Raw genomic sequence first — 19145 nt, 5'->3', positions numbered from 1 at the left:
GGGGGGGGGGGGGGAGGGAAAAGTTTATCTTTTCACATCTAAGATCTTGTAATGGGATTCCTACAGGGGCAGCAGTCTGTTGTTGATGGTTATTACCTCAATAAGGTTCTCTCTCTCATTTAAAAACAGACACTGCCCCCATGCCAGAGGATACTTTCATTAAGAATCTGTTCTGAAATTGTTAAATTTTACACATAAATGTGATATGATGGAATCTCTCTAAATGGTGTTTCAGTAATTAGGATAATAAAAAATGGAAAGAGATTTAGGTTTGCCTGATGCTTTTCCCCAGAATGCTGGTGAGAGATTGTAGTGATGTCTAGTATAGCCGTGAGATTCCATACAGCATGGACCCGTGTTTATTGGCCACATGTTAAAAAAGAAAATATCAAATAATGAGAAAGATTTTGGATTCTTTTTGTCTTATCTTTTTTTCTTCCATTTTACTGAGAATGTTGAAACTATTACAAATTGCCATAGTATCCCAGTAAAACAAGTAAGTTCACAGAAATGCTATGGAGGGATTTTCAGGTACCAGACAGGTTGTTTTCATTTTAGCTTGTTTTTGAGATTGAAATGGGTTCGATATACTAATTTAAGCTTTGTTTACAGAAGGTTCTTGCTTGATTAGTTTCTAAGATATTTATGGGGATGTCCAAATCATGCTGAAATTAATGCAGAGTTCTGTTAAACACTGTATATAATTAAAGGTAACTAATCATCATATGAATATTGAAGCATGCCATGAGACTTCTGAAAATTCTTTACACCAAATATACAAATAAAGTTTTAAGTTTGCAGTTTTTCTGTATGTATGTGGTGTTGTAGATGTGCATATATACCATAGGGTATCTTGTACCATTAGGCACTCAGTCTAAGTTGATGTTTCTGAATGCCACCAATACAGGTAATGTTAAATTAATGTGACCGTTGCGACATAAAAGGGCATAAACACAAACCTGAAAGCAAGGAAAATCTTGTAGCCCTAGTGCTGTTAACCTTTGGCAGTTTAACCATTTGGCTAGTTGGATAGTGATACAGGATTTAAGTAAATTAGTATTTGTACTGCTTTAGTGTTGGTGAAATGTTACACAGATCCCAAGCATCTACCAGATGATCTCCTTTTGCAAACAAACATAATTAGACTTTTTATGAAGAAGTTCTTATATAAGCTTAGCTGCAAATTCCAGTAGTTCTCACCCTAGAATCTCTTATGAGTAACAGAATTCATTTGTATGCTTCTTATCATGTTAAGTATTTTCTCTTTGATAGACATGCTATATTTGTGATGAACAAGGCAGAGAAAGTAAAGCAGCCACTGGTGCTTGTATGACATGTAACAAGCATGGATGTCGACAAGCTTTTCATGTAACGTGGTGAGTATATTTTATTATTTAATATATCTGGTGTTCCAGAAAGAATCAATGTACACAATGTAATGAATAAACTCTTTATTTAGTATATTTCTGAGTAAAGAAGTGGTTTGTGTGGAAAGACCTAACTTCATTATAATAGTTGACTAACAATATGGCAGTGGTGGCATAGACATTGCTGCGAGCTACAAAAGCTCTCTGATAATACTCCCTTGGGTTGTATTTAAGCACTGTGTGCTGCTGTGAATAAGCTTTATTGTGTTGTTTTTTTTCTTTTCTGTCTTACATTGTTTTTCTCAGATGATATTTTATAGTATATGGGAATGTGAAGACATTGATTGTTTACCTGCGAACTGATTCGATGTGTACTTTTGGTTAAATCAGTGGGAAAAATTACTGAGCTGTACATAAAAATGCACTACACTCACCCTTTCTGGTACAGATTTCCAAATATTTGGGGGTAATTCACCTCACTGGTTTTATCTAAATGGTATACATCTATCCTGAACTATTCATTTAGGTTTCATTTATAGCTGTTGGAGAAAAACAGCTGTGTCCACCATCTGATTCATTGCGTTTTAAGATATTTAGATTTGCTTGCATTCAGGAGATGCTTGTCTCACTTTATGGACTTCTAAAAGAGGCTGGGTAATTAGTCAAACCATATGTCAACAGGTAGAAGGAGGCAAAAGGAGTTCCACCCCAAAATTTATTTTTTCACATTCAGCTGAGTCTAATTTGCAAAAGATAGATAGTAGATTTACACAGGCTGTGTAGCTACGTAATCTGTGGATTTACCTGTCTGTTTTATGAGTGCCCTAGCATGCTGCTTCGTGACCAGCAGAACCAGATATTTGCACGCCCACTGAAATTACTTAAATTCTTCAGTGTAATCAAGTGATTGAATACCTTTTGCAGATCTTAAAGGATGGAATTCTGTAGTTTAAGCCCTGATTTCTTGGCCACTCTTCATTTTTTTTCTTTTTTCTTTTAATTACTTGACTATCTAGCGGGTTTTACTCTTTTATAAGCACTATCCTGATCCAATTTTTCATTGGATGTGATCGATGTCAAGTTTCTTTTTATGGTGCAAATGGATTGTGGTCCTCAAAGCGTGCATACCATGCAAAGAAGTTACTTACAGATATGAAAAAATGTGTACATCCAAGTGTTTGGATGAAAAGGTCTCTTTTCTTTCAAACACTTGGATGCATACAAGAGCACTTTTAATCTTTTTGCTTTCTTCCAAAACCCTGTTTTCAATGAATGCCATAACAAACATGAGAATTAGATCCAAAATTAAATATTTACCTTGCCTATTTTCGCAATTTTTTGATTCTAAAACCAGCTGGTATGTACTATAAAATGATATCTAGTCAGAGAGTACTGTGACTGAGGATGTTGAGAGGGTTCTGCAGTATTTAAAAAATGGAAGAAAAATGTGAAAACTACAGAAGGCAAAGATCCAGGGTGAGGTGTATCAATATTGGGTTAACAAAACTAATGTCTAAGGAAGAATGAGCTTGAGTCCATCTCTTTTTGTAGGGCATGCTTAGAACAATAGATCTTCGCTTAAAGAGATCCTGTTAAGTGTTTTCTGTAGTTGGCATCTGCTGTAGGTGTGCATGTATTTAGGAAGCAGTATTTCTGGATTGCCCAAGAACATAATGTATAAATGAGGGGAAAGTGATTTTAAAAAGCAATGAAAATAAGCTGCCTTATATATTGTTCTTTCATTTAAATACTCCCGTGCATCATTTTGACTGTAACATTACATTATTATGCTAATGAAAATGATATGGAAAATGAAACTGAATATTTGCTTTTCCAATGTCTAAGTTGGTTTTGATAAAGAAAATAAATCAACATTACAAATGGGGAAAGCAAATTTGATTTGAAAAAATGTGGAAGAATAAGGTAGTAATTAGCCCAGGCAAGGAAAATTGAAGTTCTTGTTCTTTTTAAAAGAAATTAACCTGCCACAGTCTTTTTAAACCAATAAATGTAGTTTGATTTATTATGTCATTGAAGTTCTATTTAAAAAAAAAGAAAAAAGTAATTTTCCTGGCAAAGCATGGAAGGATATATGCAACTTGAGAAAAATTTCTTCTTTGGATCTACAGTATGGTTTTGTTAAAATCTGTTCGTTTCTAGATGTTTTTTGGCTTGAATTTGAGCTAGGAATCATTATAAAATGATTGGTTTATTTATTTGTTGGAGTAGCTGCATAATAAACATAGATTTTTCAAGCTATAAGCTTGCGTGAGTGGCTTAAAGACTACGAAAAAGGCATCAGGCCAAAGTTATAAAGCATATGTGTTTTTCACTTGGCTACAAAGGTTGGTTATGTGCTTGCATGCCATTAAAAGTCACTTGTGTAGAAATCTCTTTTATTAAATGCAGATATAAATGTCCATACATTAAAAGTTGTGATATTGTTGTACAAATTGATGTAAAATTGCTTTTCTTGAATGTTCTTTGGTTTATTTTTAGTGCACAGTTTGCTGGACTTCTTTGTGAAGAAGAAGGCAATGGTGCAGATAATGTCCAATACTGTGGCTACTGTAAATACCATTTTAGTAAACTGGTATGTATTCATTAAATTATCTGAATTAACTCCGAATTGCTATTAACACTGGAAATAATATTTTCCTGTAGCTCAGAAAGTAGATTCTATTTCATTAAAAAAATGTTTTAATCACAGTTACAGAAATACTAGCTGAAAATGTTTTTATAAGTGGTTGCTTTCTAGATTTGTCGGTTTTTACCCTCTGCCAGAAATAGCATGCACATTTAGTGTTTTTTTCATTAGGTTCCTGTACTGTTTTCTTTTGCAATTTGATTAGTTGTCTTCTAGGAATTTAGTCCATTTTGGAATAATCTAGAAAATATTACTTGTTATCCTGTATATTAGAGTTTAAATAAGCCCTCCGTTTCTTTCTGCTTCTGTTACTTTCTTTTCTTTTTTTTTTTTATAGTGTTTTTTCCTTTTGTTCTGTCTCTCTGTCTCTCATTGTGTAGCCAGTGGATATTCCCGCCCTATAAGTTCTCTGAAACCAACCTCAAGGAAGTGACTTGAGGGTTTGATTTTAAAAAACAAACAAGCAAACAGAAAACTCCAAAATTTCTCAGTTATTTCAGTAGGTTTTGGACCAGACCTCTGTAGTCTTTCCTGTCACCTTTTATCACCAGTTTGATAGTTCCAGATACCTGTTTCTGTGTACCTGTGTGAGTGTGTGGACTTGAAGGACTTACTGATGTTTAAAAAATGTTATTTATGAATATTGAATTATGAAAATTTAAACATGTAAACTTACGTTCAGATACTGCTGTAAGTATAGTTAAACTTGCTGATTACTTGAATCAATCAGTGAATGAACTATTTTAGCTTTCTAGAAGATAAGCTTGGTGAGGTTAGCTCTTTGCTCTTCTGAATATTGATGCGTTTGCTTCATAATGAAGATAAGTCGGAGCTTTCTAGGCCCTCACTAAGTTAAGAGTTTTTATTCATTGTTATCTTGTGCTAAGTATACAAAAATAACAAAAATGCTCTATTACTTAGCAGTGAAGGCAAGCTCTTACACAATTATGCATTTGATTGGTATGATCCAGTACAGCTATGATTGAAAACGCATATGTTTATTTAAAAAGCAAGTTTAATGGTAAAGACATACCTCCTTATTTGACATGTAATTAGTTAGCTTTCCATTATGAAACTATAGTGGTAAGAACAGTAAAGATTGGCAAGATTGCTTAAGTGTTTTAGTGTTTCTTTAGGATTATTGTGACTGTTGATGCCTGGTAAATACAGGTGTTCAGTATTTACTGCTGAAGATGGTGGGTGGGGTTTATCTACTATACCACTGAAAACTTTGGTCGGTAAACCACTAACTTGAAGTGTATTTATAAATCTGCCTCAGTTATGATAAAATAACAATAATTTTGAATACTGGCCTAGCATAAAGTATTGCAGTTCCAGACTAGGCTCTCAAACATTACAGAAATACAGGCAATTATGCCTGCCACTTATAAATGCATACACGACAGTAGCATTCTATATCCTAGTTTTTAAACCATTTCAACGAAAACATTGCAGACAGGTCACCTGAATAGAGCATTCTATATCCTAGTTTTTAAACCATTTTAACGAAAAACACTGCAGACAGGTCACCTGAATAATAAATCATGAAGCTATAAGACAGCCACCTCACAATGCATTTCAAGCATGTGGCAGTGTGACTTCGTGCGGTACTTACTTGAGCAGCATCTTTTGTGGTGTATGTTATGAAAACTTGAAGTGTGTCTAGCATCTTTTAACCTTTAAAAAGTGGCATATCTCATCTCTTTGTGGAAAGCATATCTTGCAAATTTGTGTAAAAGTTGATTATGAGGATAGGCTTTTTTTGTGGTAGACATTGAGTAGTCTTTTTAGTTTTATTAGTGCTAGTAATGTGTCAATTTTTCTGTAACTGAAGTATTTTTTTTCTTCAAGCAGTAAGGCATCTTATCAGTTGAAATGCTTTATGCTTTTTATTTATTCAAATGGTTCCTTCTCTCTATCCATAAATATATTTTCTCTTTTTAGAAAAAGAGCAAACGGGGATCTAATAGGTCATATGATCAAAGTTTAAGTGATTCTTCCTCTCACTCTCAGGATAAACATCATGAGAAGGAGAAAAAAGTAAGTGGATTTGTCGTTGCTAATTATGTGGCACATCTGCTTAATAGTAGCACTTTCTGATAAATTTAATTTTTGCTGAAAAGTGTGAAGGGAATCTTGTTCCTGAAATACCAAATAATAAACAACACAGGTGATAAACTGGAGCTACTGGGGTCCAATGAGGAAATATTTTCAGGTGCACTTGTACGTTCACCTTCCTATTCCTGTGTCATTAGTTTTGGGATACACACTGAAACATATCTATTGGGAAGGCTGTTTCCATACAGCTTCCTTTACTTAGAATCATACAGTCGTCTAGGTTGGAAGGGACCTTTAAGATCATCTACTCCAATCATCAACCTAACTCTGATAAAAAAAACCAAAACAAAACAAAAGAAAACCATACACCCCCACCCCCACCCCCCCTTACTAAATTATGTCTCTAATGTCTCTAAAACTAAACTATGTCTCTATCTCTTAGTTTTCCATTAGAGATTTTTTTGTGTAGCGTTTGTGTCTAGGTGGAAAAAAAATACAGGTGTAGACAGTTTAGCAATCAGCCTGATAAACAGGTGCTTCTAATTTTTTCATGTTTTAACCTGTTACATCTTTTTCTCCTCATCAAAGAACTCATCTCTTGTTGACTTGACACAATGTACTAGTACTGGTGGTCAAGCTCACTGTGATGGCAAAATACTTGTCATTCATCTGGGAATCTTTCTGTGAGGCTACACAGAACCTAACTGTCTACTAATTTCTATTGTTGGTTTATTCTTTTACCAATTTAACGATATATTTTTAAAAAAATAATTTTAAATTTATAATGATTATTACTTTATGTTATTACTGCTAGATTAATAGTTGTCTTGTCCCAGGCTGGATGGGGCCTTGAGCAACCTGCTCTAGTGGGAGGTGTCCCTGCCCAGGGCAGGGGGGTTGGAACTCGATGATCTTTGAGGTCCCTTCCAACCCAAACCATTCTATGATTTTTTGATTCTATGGGAAATTTGTCATCTAAATCTAACACAGAATGATGAGAGACAGTAGCACAATAATGCAAATTTGCTTTGGCTCTTTCTTTAGCCCTCTAATAATACCTGCAAAACCGCTCACCTGCATGCACCCTGTACAACTAAATAGACTTTTCTGCAGGTGTGGGTAGACTTAGTTTTGCATTGTTCAAAATCATTACATAAAAACTGGAATTGAAGAGTGTGTTGACCAAATGTGTATTATACGAAGGAGCTATATTTATAGTGACAGGAAATTGAATAACAAATGTCAGTCTTCAGACCTTTAGTCTCCTTAATATTTGGTTTGGTTTTTAAGCTCACTTCAACTTTGAATGGGTGTTGATCTCCATTCTTAGATAATCTTCTAAAAAGTGTCTTTGGGTCTGATTATTGATGTGAATAGTTCCATTTTTATCTGGTAATGCGGGATAGAGTGTGCATTGCGATGTGGTTGTACCTCTAAATCTGAATTTATGACTAAAATAACAAAAGTATGGGGTTTTGGCAGATCTATTTTTCTTAGTAACACATTGGTAGAAAAAACGATCTTGAATTATAGACTACAAATGTACCTGCAAGGTAAACCTTAGCAATATTTGCCTTTTTTTTTTTCTTAGTTTGCTTACTTTTTCACCACTATCATATTTCAGATCATGTTTTGTCAAGATACATGCATGGATTTTTACTCACATTGACAAAACTTTGAAGTTGAATTTGAAAAGGCTTGTGAGATGTGAGCGTGAGGCCCAATTGCAGTTTTGTATGTGTGAGCAGTGCAAAAAAAAACCTGTGGTTTGGGGGTTTTTGTTGTTTTCTTTTAGTGGCTTTGACTGGAGATACTATGCTGCTTCAGATCATAATACCTGTAAAATCTTTGGGGAATACTTGGAGGGCCTTTCTAACATGGTGTATTCAGCTACTGTATCAGCTTTTTTTTCTGCTAGCTGCTCACTTGGGGTCTGGAAGTGGTTTGTTGTGGATCTTCTAGAAATAGTTAATATTTTGGCTTGTCTTTGCAAGTCCCGACCTTTTTGTGTGACTTGAAGTTAGCTAGAAATAGGATATTAAAGTTTTTTTTGTCCTTTCATGAACGGAAACATGGTAATCCAGAAGATCTCATGATCTCTAATAGCAAGTGAAGCAATGCAGTTATGTCCTGGTTTGAGGTAAAACCAGATCAATTTTGTGTTCTGTAACTTTACATTTTAGCTAGGCCTCTTCTAACTCTCTGAAATTAACGGCATATTGTGGAGAAAACTGCTCATTCTCAGAGTGATAAGACTGATGTTTGTGCTACATGCCAGGGAATGGTATGCAGAGAGGCCCTTGCTTATACTTATTGCTATAACAACCAAGGGCAGCCAATTTCATTATTTACCCCTTAGAGGGTCAGAAACGGAAAAACGTAAAGGGGTCACATCTGTGGGGAGGAACGGACAGGACAGGTGACCCAAACCTGACCAACAGGGGTGTTCCATCCCATCTGCCCCATGCTCAGTATAAAAGCTGAGGGATCAAAGGGTCAACTCTCTTCCTGCAATGGCCGACGTTGAAAGAGGACCCTGTCAGTTCATCTGCCTTTGATCCTGATCCGTGTGTTCCTGACTCCAGAGCTGGAACCCAGTTCCCATCTGTTGCCGAGTCCAGTCTGGGACTCCCCCAGTGCCTGCTGGTGACGGGAGTGTCATCCTGGGAGCTTGATACGGTTTTGTATATACATTGTATCTATTTCATTGTTTTCTTCTCTCTTTTTTATTTTAATATTAGTTTTTCATTAAAGTAGTTTAGTTAATTCTAAACTTTTCAATCTCCTTATCTCTTCCTCTCCTCTTTCGGGGGGGGGAGGGGGGGGAAGGGCCATCTGTCGGTTTGGTTGTGGTGATTTTGGCTGAAACCACGACAGTTAGAAGCACTGATCTGTTATTTCACATTCAGAGGTTCTCATGGCACGTTATAGCATGTTCACTTATCAAGTTTAATTTGCTGTGTATGTTGTATAATAACAAAACGCTATTCTAGTTAAAACCACAAAGTGGTGAAAAAAGTTCTAATTTCCTAAAGCTGTTAATCACCTAACTTTTTGTGGCTACAGATTTTTTGTTTGGCTTTTTTAATCTTACATGTTCTGTAGTTAAAGAATGACCTGTGCTTTGCAAAATACTAATCTTCAGTCAATGAACTGTACATCGTATGGAGGCTCATTTTCTTGGTAAATTTGATTACCTTCTGCATGTGATGTCTTATTTGATATAGTGTATCAAATATACAGCGTATATTGGAGGAGTAGGGTCATATTTTAGGGTGACTTTCCTTATTTCACTCTTCTGTAAATCTGTTTGGAATCTAGATTGTTGTCATATTACAGCAAATACGTATATCTTTCTTCCCAGATACAGTGGTGTCTCCCTCCCTCTTCCCCGGAAGGGCACTCTAGTTTCTACTTTATCTTTCATCTTTTTCTTTAGAAATGTGGATAATCTGATCTTCAGACAGTCTGTTCTGGGCACTGTGCTTACAAAATCAATAGCAAATACATAAGGGAATAATAATTAAAAAAAAACCCCAAACCTAAACCTTTGGTATGATCTAATTTTAATGAAGTATTTGAAGCTACAGAATAAATAGCTTAGTTATATTCTGGTTACTGCAGCACTAAGTATTGTTAGTTTCTATGGCAGAGATGTTATTTAGAAACTATTAGAGATGAGGCTGTGTGCCTTGTGAGTAGGGTTGGGAGTATGTTGCTTGGCATCCCGTTATAATATCCTTTTCTTTCAGGGCCAAGGTATTTACCTCAAGTTTTTTAGGGAAAAACTTAGGCCACCATGAGGCTGTAGAAGAATATCTTGCTTTGCTCATGTCCCCCACAGCCCTATCTTTGGAAGGGGCTAAAGAAGTAGCTAAATATGTCTGGGATTGACCCTTCCATAAAGGAAGTGTTTCTTGCCAATTATGTGAAAATCAGGCAAGCTTACTAGCATTGTATGTTTATGACTTCTGAAAAATGTGTGTTTACACATAGTAAGTAACTACTATATAGCAGCTGAATTACACAAATTCCTTTTCTATTAGAAGTGCTTTGGTCTGGGCTGAGCAGGAAGGGGAAATTTGAAACTCTTTGCTATAATGGCTCATATGATGCAAAATAAACAATAATGGGCTTGTGAATGAAGACTGAAAATGTGTGAGAAGTGATGATTGAAGAGGGAAAAAGAACAAAATAGTGACAAGGAGCCCCAGGGCACTATTACAGAAGTTGGATGGTGTCAGTCTGAGGAGAACCTAAAATGCAGGGCCAGGACTGAGCTGCTGACTAAAGGGAATTCGTTATGGGCCTCTCCTTGCTGCTTGCCCTGTTCTTTGTCCTGGTTTGATCGACACAGGAGTAACTTCTCTTCTAATGCTTGGGAAAACTGCACTTTTAGAAGACTCTAGTGTCTGAATTAGTGGAAATATTGACTTTATAGCCAGCCAGGCTCTGTGGGATTCAATGTCTTGGTGTTTTTGAGCCTTGCCAGGTGCAGGACAAGGAGGAGCGAGGCCTGGGCACTTGACCCCAGCTGGCCAACAGGATTATTTCCTACCATGAACGGCACATTTAATGTAAATTAGAAAGTTTTCTGTGTAGTTCTCTCTCTCCCTTGATGGGGTCAGTCCAGAGAACTTCTTGCCCCAGTGCAGGACCCGGGAGTCCTTCCCTTCCTCCCGAAGTCGTAATTGATGGGGTCAGTCCAGAGAACTTCTTGCCCCAGTGCAGGACCCGGGAGTCCTTCCCTTCCTCCCGAAGTCGTAATGCTCACAGTGTCCCACGATTGCTGTCCCCTGGTGGGAGTGCACAGCTTCCTGCTGATAGAACTGGCTGAGTATAATGTTTTCTATTGGTATTGGGATCGATATTGATTCTTTAGTATTATAGTTAATTATTTCATCGTATCCTATTAAATCTGTTCGTATTTGAACCGCTGTGTTGCCTTGTTTTCCCTGGTTCCCCTTCCTGGGTGTGGAGGGGTCATCGGGTGACAGAATAATTGTGTAAATGACAATATATCGTTACAGGTTTCTCAAACCGTAACATCTTAAAGAAAAGTTATACCATCTCTGATTCTTTGGGGAGAAAAGTGAACATCTAAGAAGGCTTTGAGGCAGTGTGACATTCAACGTGTTCCGCTGTAGCTGTGAGGCTGGTTGTTAGGCCCATGGGAAGGGAACATTTAAAACACACCTTTACTGCCTGAAGGTTCCCATGCTAGCTGTGTGTTGGTTTGTGAGCTGCATTCTGTACTGCCCAAACTTTCCCAATATGGTGTGAAGGAGCCTACATTCTTATGTCACGGCTATGAGTTTCATTTGGGAGAATGGCGTTTGATGGTTATTAATGTATTTTCATGCTCTATGTGGGTTGTTACAAATCAAGTCCTAAACACTCAGCTCAGGTGTTGATTCACTATCTGAATAACTGACTGTGAGAAGATAAAATTGACCTGCCATGTATCACGTAAGATTCTGTGGCAAATATAGGAACAGATTGCAGTTCTTTGGATCACCATTCAGCTGCATAAGCAAGGGTTTCCCTTTTTTTCTCTTAAAAAAAATATAAATATTCTGATTAAGTCATGAAGAGTCCATTTATAATACTATATAGAGTGTTGCAAAGGCAATTCTAATTATGTCGTTCCTCTCTTAATTGCCTCATTTCACAAACTTAATGATGTTATTTGAACCTTGGGGTTTTGTGTAACTTTTTAGGGAAAAAAGCCACAGACTCATGTCAGTAATGTAGTATCCCACTTCATTTTTCCTATGATTCTACAATTTTTATTAAAGTTCTGTTAATTGGTTTAATAGATGTGACTGTTTAATGCTCTCAACTGTTCTTGACATGTGAAGCAAAATCGTAAGACAGCTAAAGATAAGTAGAAGAAAAGTGTTTTGCAAACACTTTGAGATTACTTCAATTTTAATTATTGAGTAGTGCTAGATAAATACTATTCAAATGAGAATTGTGTGGTATAGATGCTAATGGTGGTGCTTATCCATTACTTCTTCCAAACTCTGTTCATTCAGAGGGAAAGAAGAATACCTCTAAAAACTGGTCAATAAGTATATGCCATATGTAGCTCAGTGTATTTAATATCTACCTATGAGCTGCGGAACTGGTTCATGTCTTTGTCTGTGGGTTCCCTGGTGTTCAAAAAGGAGTGACTTCACGCCTCAGTCTTTTACTTTTGGTGCTGACGAGTATTTCTGTTCCTGGGTACCTGTTCTTTACCAACTTTGTAGGAGTGTAATTTTTTTTTAAACATAACTCTTCATGTCAAATTGTGTTGAAAGTCTAGTTATTTGGGAAGACTGACAGAGTGTGACTGTGTAAACAAAATTTCATTAGAAAGCTACTCTATCTGAGTATATTTAATAATACGTATCTTTAAAATCTGCAGGATTAAGAGCAAAGGTGGCATCTTGTTGTTTGATTGCTTGCCTGCTAAAGTTCTGTGTTAACTTTTGTTGTATTCTCTGTCAGCCTAATAATCAACCGTGTGTAATCTGCTGGAGCTGGCGTCAGTTGGTCTAGATGGCATAGCAAAATTATCTCTTGTGGAGGTCAGGAAGAGCTATATAAGCAGATAAGCTTGTTTTAATTTACATTTTCTTTTATTTTAGTAAGAGGAAAAACAGGAACTTCTGTTTCACTTACCGTGCTTATTATGGAATTACTGATATGACTACTTAATATTTTTCTAACCTTACAGTAACGCATCATATATATTATGGAAGAAAGAGTAATGCTTTTGGTGTACCTTAGCAGAACAAACACCTCATAATAGTATTAATCTTGGCACCTGGGATTAGTTAATTATTGTGAAATCGAAATGACGAACACACCACCTCAGGTATACTTAAAAACTACTCTGTAAGCTGTAGCATTTTGTAAGACTACGTTAGGCATGGCTGTCCCTTTTCCCTCAAAGTACACGTTTTCGTCTTCTGCTTTCCACCGTGAATGAAGACAAACTTAAAACCCGACCCCTGCAGAACCTGTGCACATAGTAGTAGTGATTAGTAGCCATGATAATTGTCTCTGTATACTGTAAAACTGAAATTCCACGGGTGGCAAAATCCTCAAACATTTGTCTGAAGAAATTCTGTTAGTTATTTCATGGGGCTACTACTACTTCACTGTGTTTTTTATAGGCATCTCTAGAGCAATACTGGGAGAATTTTGAGTAGATCTCTACTGTAGTAAGTTCATACTGTGCTCATCAAGCAAGAATTGTGGATTTTTTTTGAAGAAAAATCACGTCATTAGTCCATTTAAGGTTACTGCTTGGTTTTTGTTTCTGTTTGAGAAATATATCTTCCTACACTTCAATTCTGTAGCTATAGCTCTGAGAGATGTAGAAGCAAAAGGTGCTTTAAGATGTTACTTTTCTTTGCTTTATGTTGACTTATGTTGACCTTGTAGCAGTTTCTAGAAGGTAATCTTGATACTTTTTTATAAAGTTGTATGTATATGCTGTTCACCAGGTACAATGTTGTGTGTGCTGATAAACCATATGCAGTTAAAGGTGGTCTGCAATGCTACGCTTGCTGAGTCAGGAAAATTAACTGTATTACTTTTGCTTGCCATTCTATTTTCCTATTTCTTGACATATATTTAATGGGTATACTTAAGTTACCTTGCAGACAGTGGAGCATTTCACAGTATGTAACATAATACATATTTTAAAGTTTTAAATACTTGCATTTTTTATAGGAATAAATGAAGGTAGCATTGACAGTAAACAATTTCCTTTATTTAGTTAATCTTGCACCATTTTTTAAGTTATGAAGCGCTACTCAAGTGTTTAGCACTGAGTATCCATCACTAATTGTTAGCATTAAACTGTGTAAATAACAGAAGAAGTGTATTTTAATGTTAAATATCAAAAGAAGTATATCTTATTATAAGTAAGAGTTGTTGCACGTTAGTCTTGCACCTAAGAGAAGCTTTGGCTGACATTTTTATCATCAATTCTTGAGTCTTTTTATCATTGATGGTTAAAATTCTGACCATTATCCCTGTATTGAGTAGGATCTTTCAAGTAATTGTCTCAAGGATTGGTACTTAAGAACAGTTTTCATTCTTAGAGCTAAATATGTATGCATTTGAATAATGCTACGTGCTAGTTTTGGCTGGGATAGAGTTAATTTTCTTCTTAGTAACTAGTATGGGACAATGTTTTGGATTTGGGCTGAAAACAGTGTTGAAAATGCAGAGAAGTTTTTGTTATTACTGAGCAGTGCTTACACAGAGTCAAGGCCTTTTTGGCTTCTCACCCCACTCCACCAGTGAGGCTGGAGGTGCACAAGGTCTTGGGAGGGGACACAGCTGGGACAGCTGACCCCAACTGACAAAAGGGATATCCCATACCGTATGATGCCATGATCAGCGTATAAAGCTGGAGGAAGGAGGAGGAAGGGGGTGATGTTTGGAGTGATGGTGTTTGTCTTCCCAAGTAACTGTTTCACGTGATGGAGCCCTGCTTTCCTGGAGATGGCTGAGGACCTGCCTGCCCATGGGAAGCAGTGAATGAATGCCTTGGTTTGCTTTGCTCGTGTGTGTGGCTTTTGCTTTACCTATTAAACTGTCTTAATCTCAACCCATGAATTTTTCCTCACTTTTACTCTTCTGATTCCCTGGGGGGTGGTGCCTAGTTGCTGACTGGTGTAAAACCACGACATACTGGCAGTAGTGTTCCACTTCTCCCTGTAAACTATCCTGTACCTATATCGTTTTATTACTGTGACTGCAGCAACACTGCTACTGCATTTAATTTTTCTGCATAAAATGGTAGATGAATGCCTGAGCTAGGGCTGTTCTTGTCAAACCAAGATAAACTCAGATTTGAATTTGAAACTTGTGGACCATGGGCATCTTTCATTCTGGAATTGTTATGGCTGTATTACTAATAGCTAGTAGTCACAAATAAGAGGCCAAGCAGTTCTTGTATTGGGGATTAGCAAGTACTATATGCAGCTTTCTGTTAATGTCGTTAGTTGGGATGGTGACAGCTCTGGATTTACAAGCTTCGGTGATGGAAAGATAGTACAAAAAATCCATAAGTGACAAAAGCACCAATCTGATACTCTGTGCTAATACAACATTTAGATATATTGGAATTATTTGAAGGAGTGAAAAACAGTGGCTGAAGAATGATTTAGATATTCAGGAAAGGAAAATAGATTTGAAAATATTGCCGTTGTGGACAACCAAAGGTGGTGGTTATGATTTTTGTAACAGAGGAGAGGATAAAAATGGAATACTTCAAGATCAGCCCAAGCAGGTTTGTCTGAAGGGCCAAGCACTGGTGCTTGCTGATGTTGTGCATGTGTTTTAATTCTTTCAAAATAAAAGTTAGTCTCCTCTTCCCTGGGGAGGTGAGTTCTTGCTCCTCTGTTCTCCATTTAGCTCTTCTTATCCCTGTTTCTGTTCATCGCTCGCAGTCTTTCACTGAACTAACCTGGCTTACTAAACCAGCAGAAAACTCCACTTTGGTTTTTGTTGCTGCTGTTTTAGCAGTTTGAATTGGCACACAGAAGGTCTGAGAGGTTAATGAAGTGGTGCGGATACCTCTTTGGAGAAGGCTGTGCATTCCTGAGACAGAAGTGAATTGCAAATAAGTGTAAACACCTTTAACAAGAGAAGTGATACTGCTGCACTCATCCATTTCATCTGTACTGCAAAAGTTACTGTTCACTTGCATTATTCAGTCTTCTCAGACATTGAGGGCCAAACTGTGAGGGGTAGATTTGTTAACATTTATTCTGTTGGTAACAGATCAGAGTAAAGATAATATACCTGTGTCCTTAATTTGATATTGCGATGAGGTGAAATTTTCATTCAGTAGTCTGATAAATGTTTCATCTGAAAGTACTTCAAAGAAAATGAATAAGCAAGTGCTGATCTTTAGAGTGATCCAAAGTGTAAATGAGCTTGTCCTGGTTTTGGCTGGGATAGAGTTAACTTTCTAACTAGCAGCTGGTATAGTGCTGTGTTTTGGATTTACGATGAGAATAAGGTTGATAACACACTAATGTTTTCACTTGTTGCTGAGCATTCAAGAACTTTTTCAACTTCTCGTAGAAGCTGAGAGGGAACATAGACAGGAGAACTGACCCAAGCTGGCCAGAGGAATATTCCGTACCAGAGACTTTTTCAACTTCTTGTAGAAGCTGAGAGGGAACATAGACAGGACCTGGCCAGAGGAATATTCCGTACCAGAGAGGTCATGCTCAGTATAGAAATGGGGGTTGGCTGGGGGCCAGGGAGCAGTGATCGCTGCTTGGAAACGGGCTGGGCACTGAGCAATTGTCTTGTGCATCACTTGTTTTGTATATTCTTTTATCATTACTATTGTTATTATTTTCTCTTTTTATTAAACTGTTTTTATCTCAACCCATGAATTTTACGTTTTCTCCCCTGGTTCTTTTCCTCTCTCCTACTGGAGGTGGGGGAATGAGTGAGCGGCTGTGTGGTGCTTGGCTGCCCGCTGGATTAAACAGAGCTAAAGAAAGGAAGAGTTGGAACCATATTGTGGATTGAATATTTGTGGAAGAAATAGAAACAATAAAAATGTGGGGTTTTTTTCCCCCCCTTCTCCCCACCTCTGCCCCACAAGAGGGCAATGTACTGAAAGTGTTATAGAATTTGAGAAATCTTGCACCATATTTGTTTTCTTATCTTGCAGCATGTAGCTATTGGAATTAAGATGGTATTACATAATTTTTTTAGATAAGAAACAAAAGCCAAAAATGAGATCCCTAGTGATAAATAAAGCTTTCTGATTAATCATGACATATGAACTCTTGGTATTTTGTATTGGTATTTAGCTACATCATAAATCAGGACTCTTCAAGTTCTAGGATGAATAATGTTACAGCTGTTTACCCAGTGGCTGCATGGCAATCGCGCCTTATTTTTCTTACAGTAAGAAAGGTTCCGAGAGCTGCCTGAGTCTGGTCTGTTGAGCTACCCTGTGTGTGAACCAAGACTGAAGTTTGCTTTGTCAGTTTTGTAATTGGCCCTGTATTTTCTAATGTATTCATCCTTGAAATGTTTCTTCTGCTAAATCCGGTTTTTACAGAATGTAGCATTGCTTTTATCAGCTCTGCAACTATCTGAACATACAGGTGTTTGGAGCATCTGAACTCATGCCTACGAATCTTTAAAAAATTTAAGTCTGAGTATATAAATGGGATACATAGGTTCTGCCTGCCCTTGGAGCTCCCTTAGCTTTCGCTTATTGTTTTCAGTTCTTTAAGAGTAAGTTCTGCCCCTTTTTTTCTTATGGTAAAGCTATGGTAAAAGGTGAGATATTTGATATCATTACCTTCCATAGGATAGTGGGTTTCCATGTGGCTTTCTGGATATATGTTTATCTCAGTGAGCTTCTGCTATGGGGTTTGTTTTGTTTTGTTTTGTTTGGTTTTGTTTTGGTTTTTTTGTTTTGTTTTTTTTGAGCTGTGGCTGGTCATAGGAGGTCTTACAAAAGTGAAGCATGCAGTGAGTTTTCAGTGAATGGCCAACTGTTTGTTTGTTTGCTTTCTGGGAGCAGGGAAGATGGTTAGTTTGTGTGTCCTTTGAGACAGACTTGACGGAAAGCTGTCATATTTGTCAAATATTGTGGGAATTAATGTCCCTCTGTTATTCCTTTTTTGGATCCAAAAGTGGATATTTCAGAACTTGTGCTTTGTATGTGTGGAGAGATGTTAGTTATTTAGCATAAATAAGTAAATTTTAATTAGAATAAATTACTTACTGTGTGATTTGTGCTGTCTGCCTAGCCTTACTTAGCATGAGTAGCTGGATTTGCTGAAGTCTTTAGGTTGCGATAGAGTTATTTTTCTTAGTAATTTTGCCAGCAGCTGGTACAATGCTGTGTTTAATCTTTTAGTATGGGAAAGATGTTGATATCCCACTGATGCTTTGGTAGTGTTTTTCCCAAGTCCGGGACTCTTCAGTTCTCCGTGTTGTGCCAGTGAGTGTAGGTGCACAAAGAGTTTAAACCAGAAGATAAGGAGTCTCCAACCCTCTGCTAAAACTGCAAATCAACAAGATAAGAGTTTTCCTGCCTGAACACAGAAGAAGAACCCAATATGATGTTAGAAGACCTCAGACGAAAAATCACTGTTGAACTACAAGATGCGTGGACAGCATGTGAAGAATCCATGAGGGGCGGGTGCTTAGATGAGAAGGGTATAATTGCCCAGGGATTTCTTTGTTCAGGATCCCTCTCTTTGGAGGCACTCAACCTAGGCTGTCCTTGCTGCTGTACCTTTCAGTTAAATTAATTACTTCATAAAATCCGACACCTGAGGCTCTGCTGCAGGAAACCTAAAGTTGAGCCTGAAGAAGGACTAAGTGTGCTGGAGAGTGTGTGTGTGTGGATGCTTGGGCAGTGGCTTCTCCTTTAACAGTATGCATCTTTATGGTGAGAAGAGGGTGCAACTGCAAGGATTCACTTTGTGGGAGCTAAGCCTCTTCATCTCAGCAGGTTGTTGCTGAAATTTTTATTCTTATCAGTGGATATTTCAGAACTTGTGCTTTGTATGTGTGGAGAGATGTTAGTTATTTAGCATAAATAAGTAAATTTTAATTAGAATAAATTACTTACTGTGTGATTTGTGCTGTCTGCCTAGCCTTACTTAGCATGAGTAGCTGGATTTGCTGAAGTCTTTAGGTTGCGATAGAGTTATTTTTCTTAGTAATTTTGCCAGCAGCTGGTACAATGCTGTGTTTAATCTTTTAGTATGGGAAAGATGTTGATATCCCACTGATGCTTTGGTAGTGTTTTTCCCAAGTCCGGGACTCTTCAGTTCTCCGTGTTGTGCCAGTGAGTGTAGGTGCACAAAGAGTTTAAACCAGAAGATAAGGAGTCTCCAACCCTCTGCTAAAACTGCAAATCAACAAGATAAGAGTTTTCCTGCCTGAACACAGAAGAAGAACCCAATATGATGTTAGAAGACCTCAGACGAAAAATCACTGTTGAACTACAAGATGCGTGGACAGCATGTGAAGAATCCATGAGGGGCGGGTGCTTAGATGAGAAGGGTATAATT

At 37.3% G+C, this 19145-nt stretch overlaps 1 protein-coding gene across 2 annotated transcripts in view; it reads left to right on the top strand.

Moving 5' to 3' along the window:
• MLLT10 (myeloid/lymphoid or mixed-lineage leukemia; translocated to, 10) overlaps positions 1-19145 on the top strand; it is a 146859-nt gene that overhangs the window by 39502 nt on the left and 88212 nt on the right. For both annotated transcript variants that reach the window (XM_014946217.1, XM_014946224.1), the window contains exons 5-7: positions 1273-1376; positions 3867-3960; positions 5959-6054. In XM_014946217.1, coding sequence (XP_014801703.1) covers positions 1273-1376; positions 3867-3960; positions 5959-6054 — 294 coding nt within the window. The remainder of the gene's footprint in view (positions 1-1272; positions 1377-3866; positions 3961-5958; positions 6055-19145) is intronic.

Source organism: Calidris pugnax, unplaced genomic scaffold (assembly GCF_001431845.1).
Source record: "Calidris pugnax isolate Ruff unplaced genomic scaffold, ASM143184v1 scaffold19, whole genome shotgun sequence".
NCBI classification, from domain to species: domain Eukaryota; kingdom Metazoa; phylum Chordata; class Aves; order Charadriiformes; family Scolopacidae; genus Calidris; species Calidris pugnax.
This window is presented reverse-complemented; position numbering and strand designations above follow the sequence as displayed.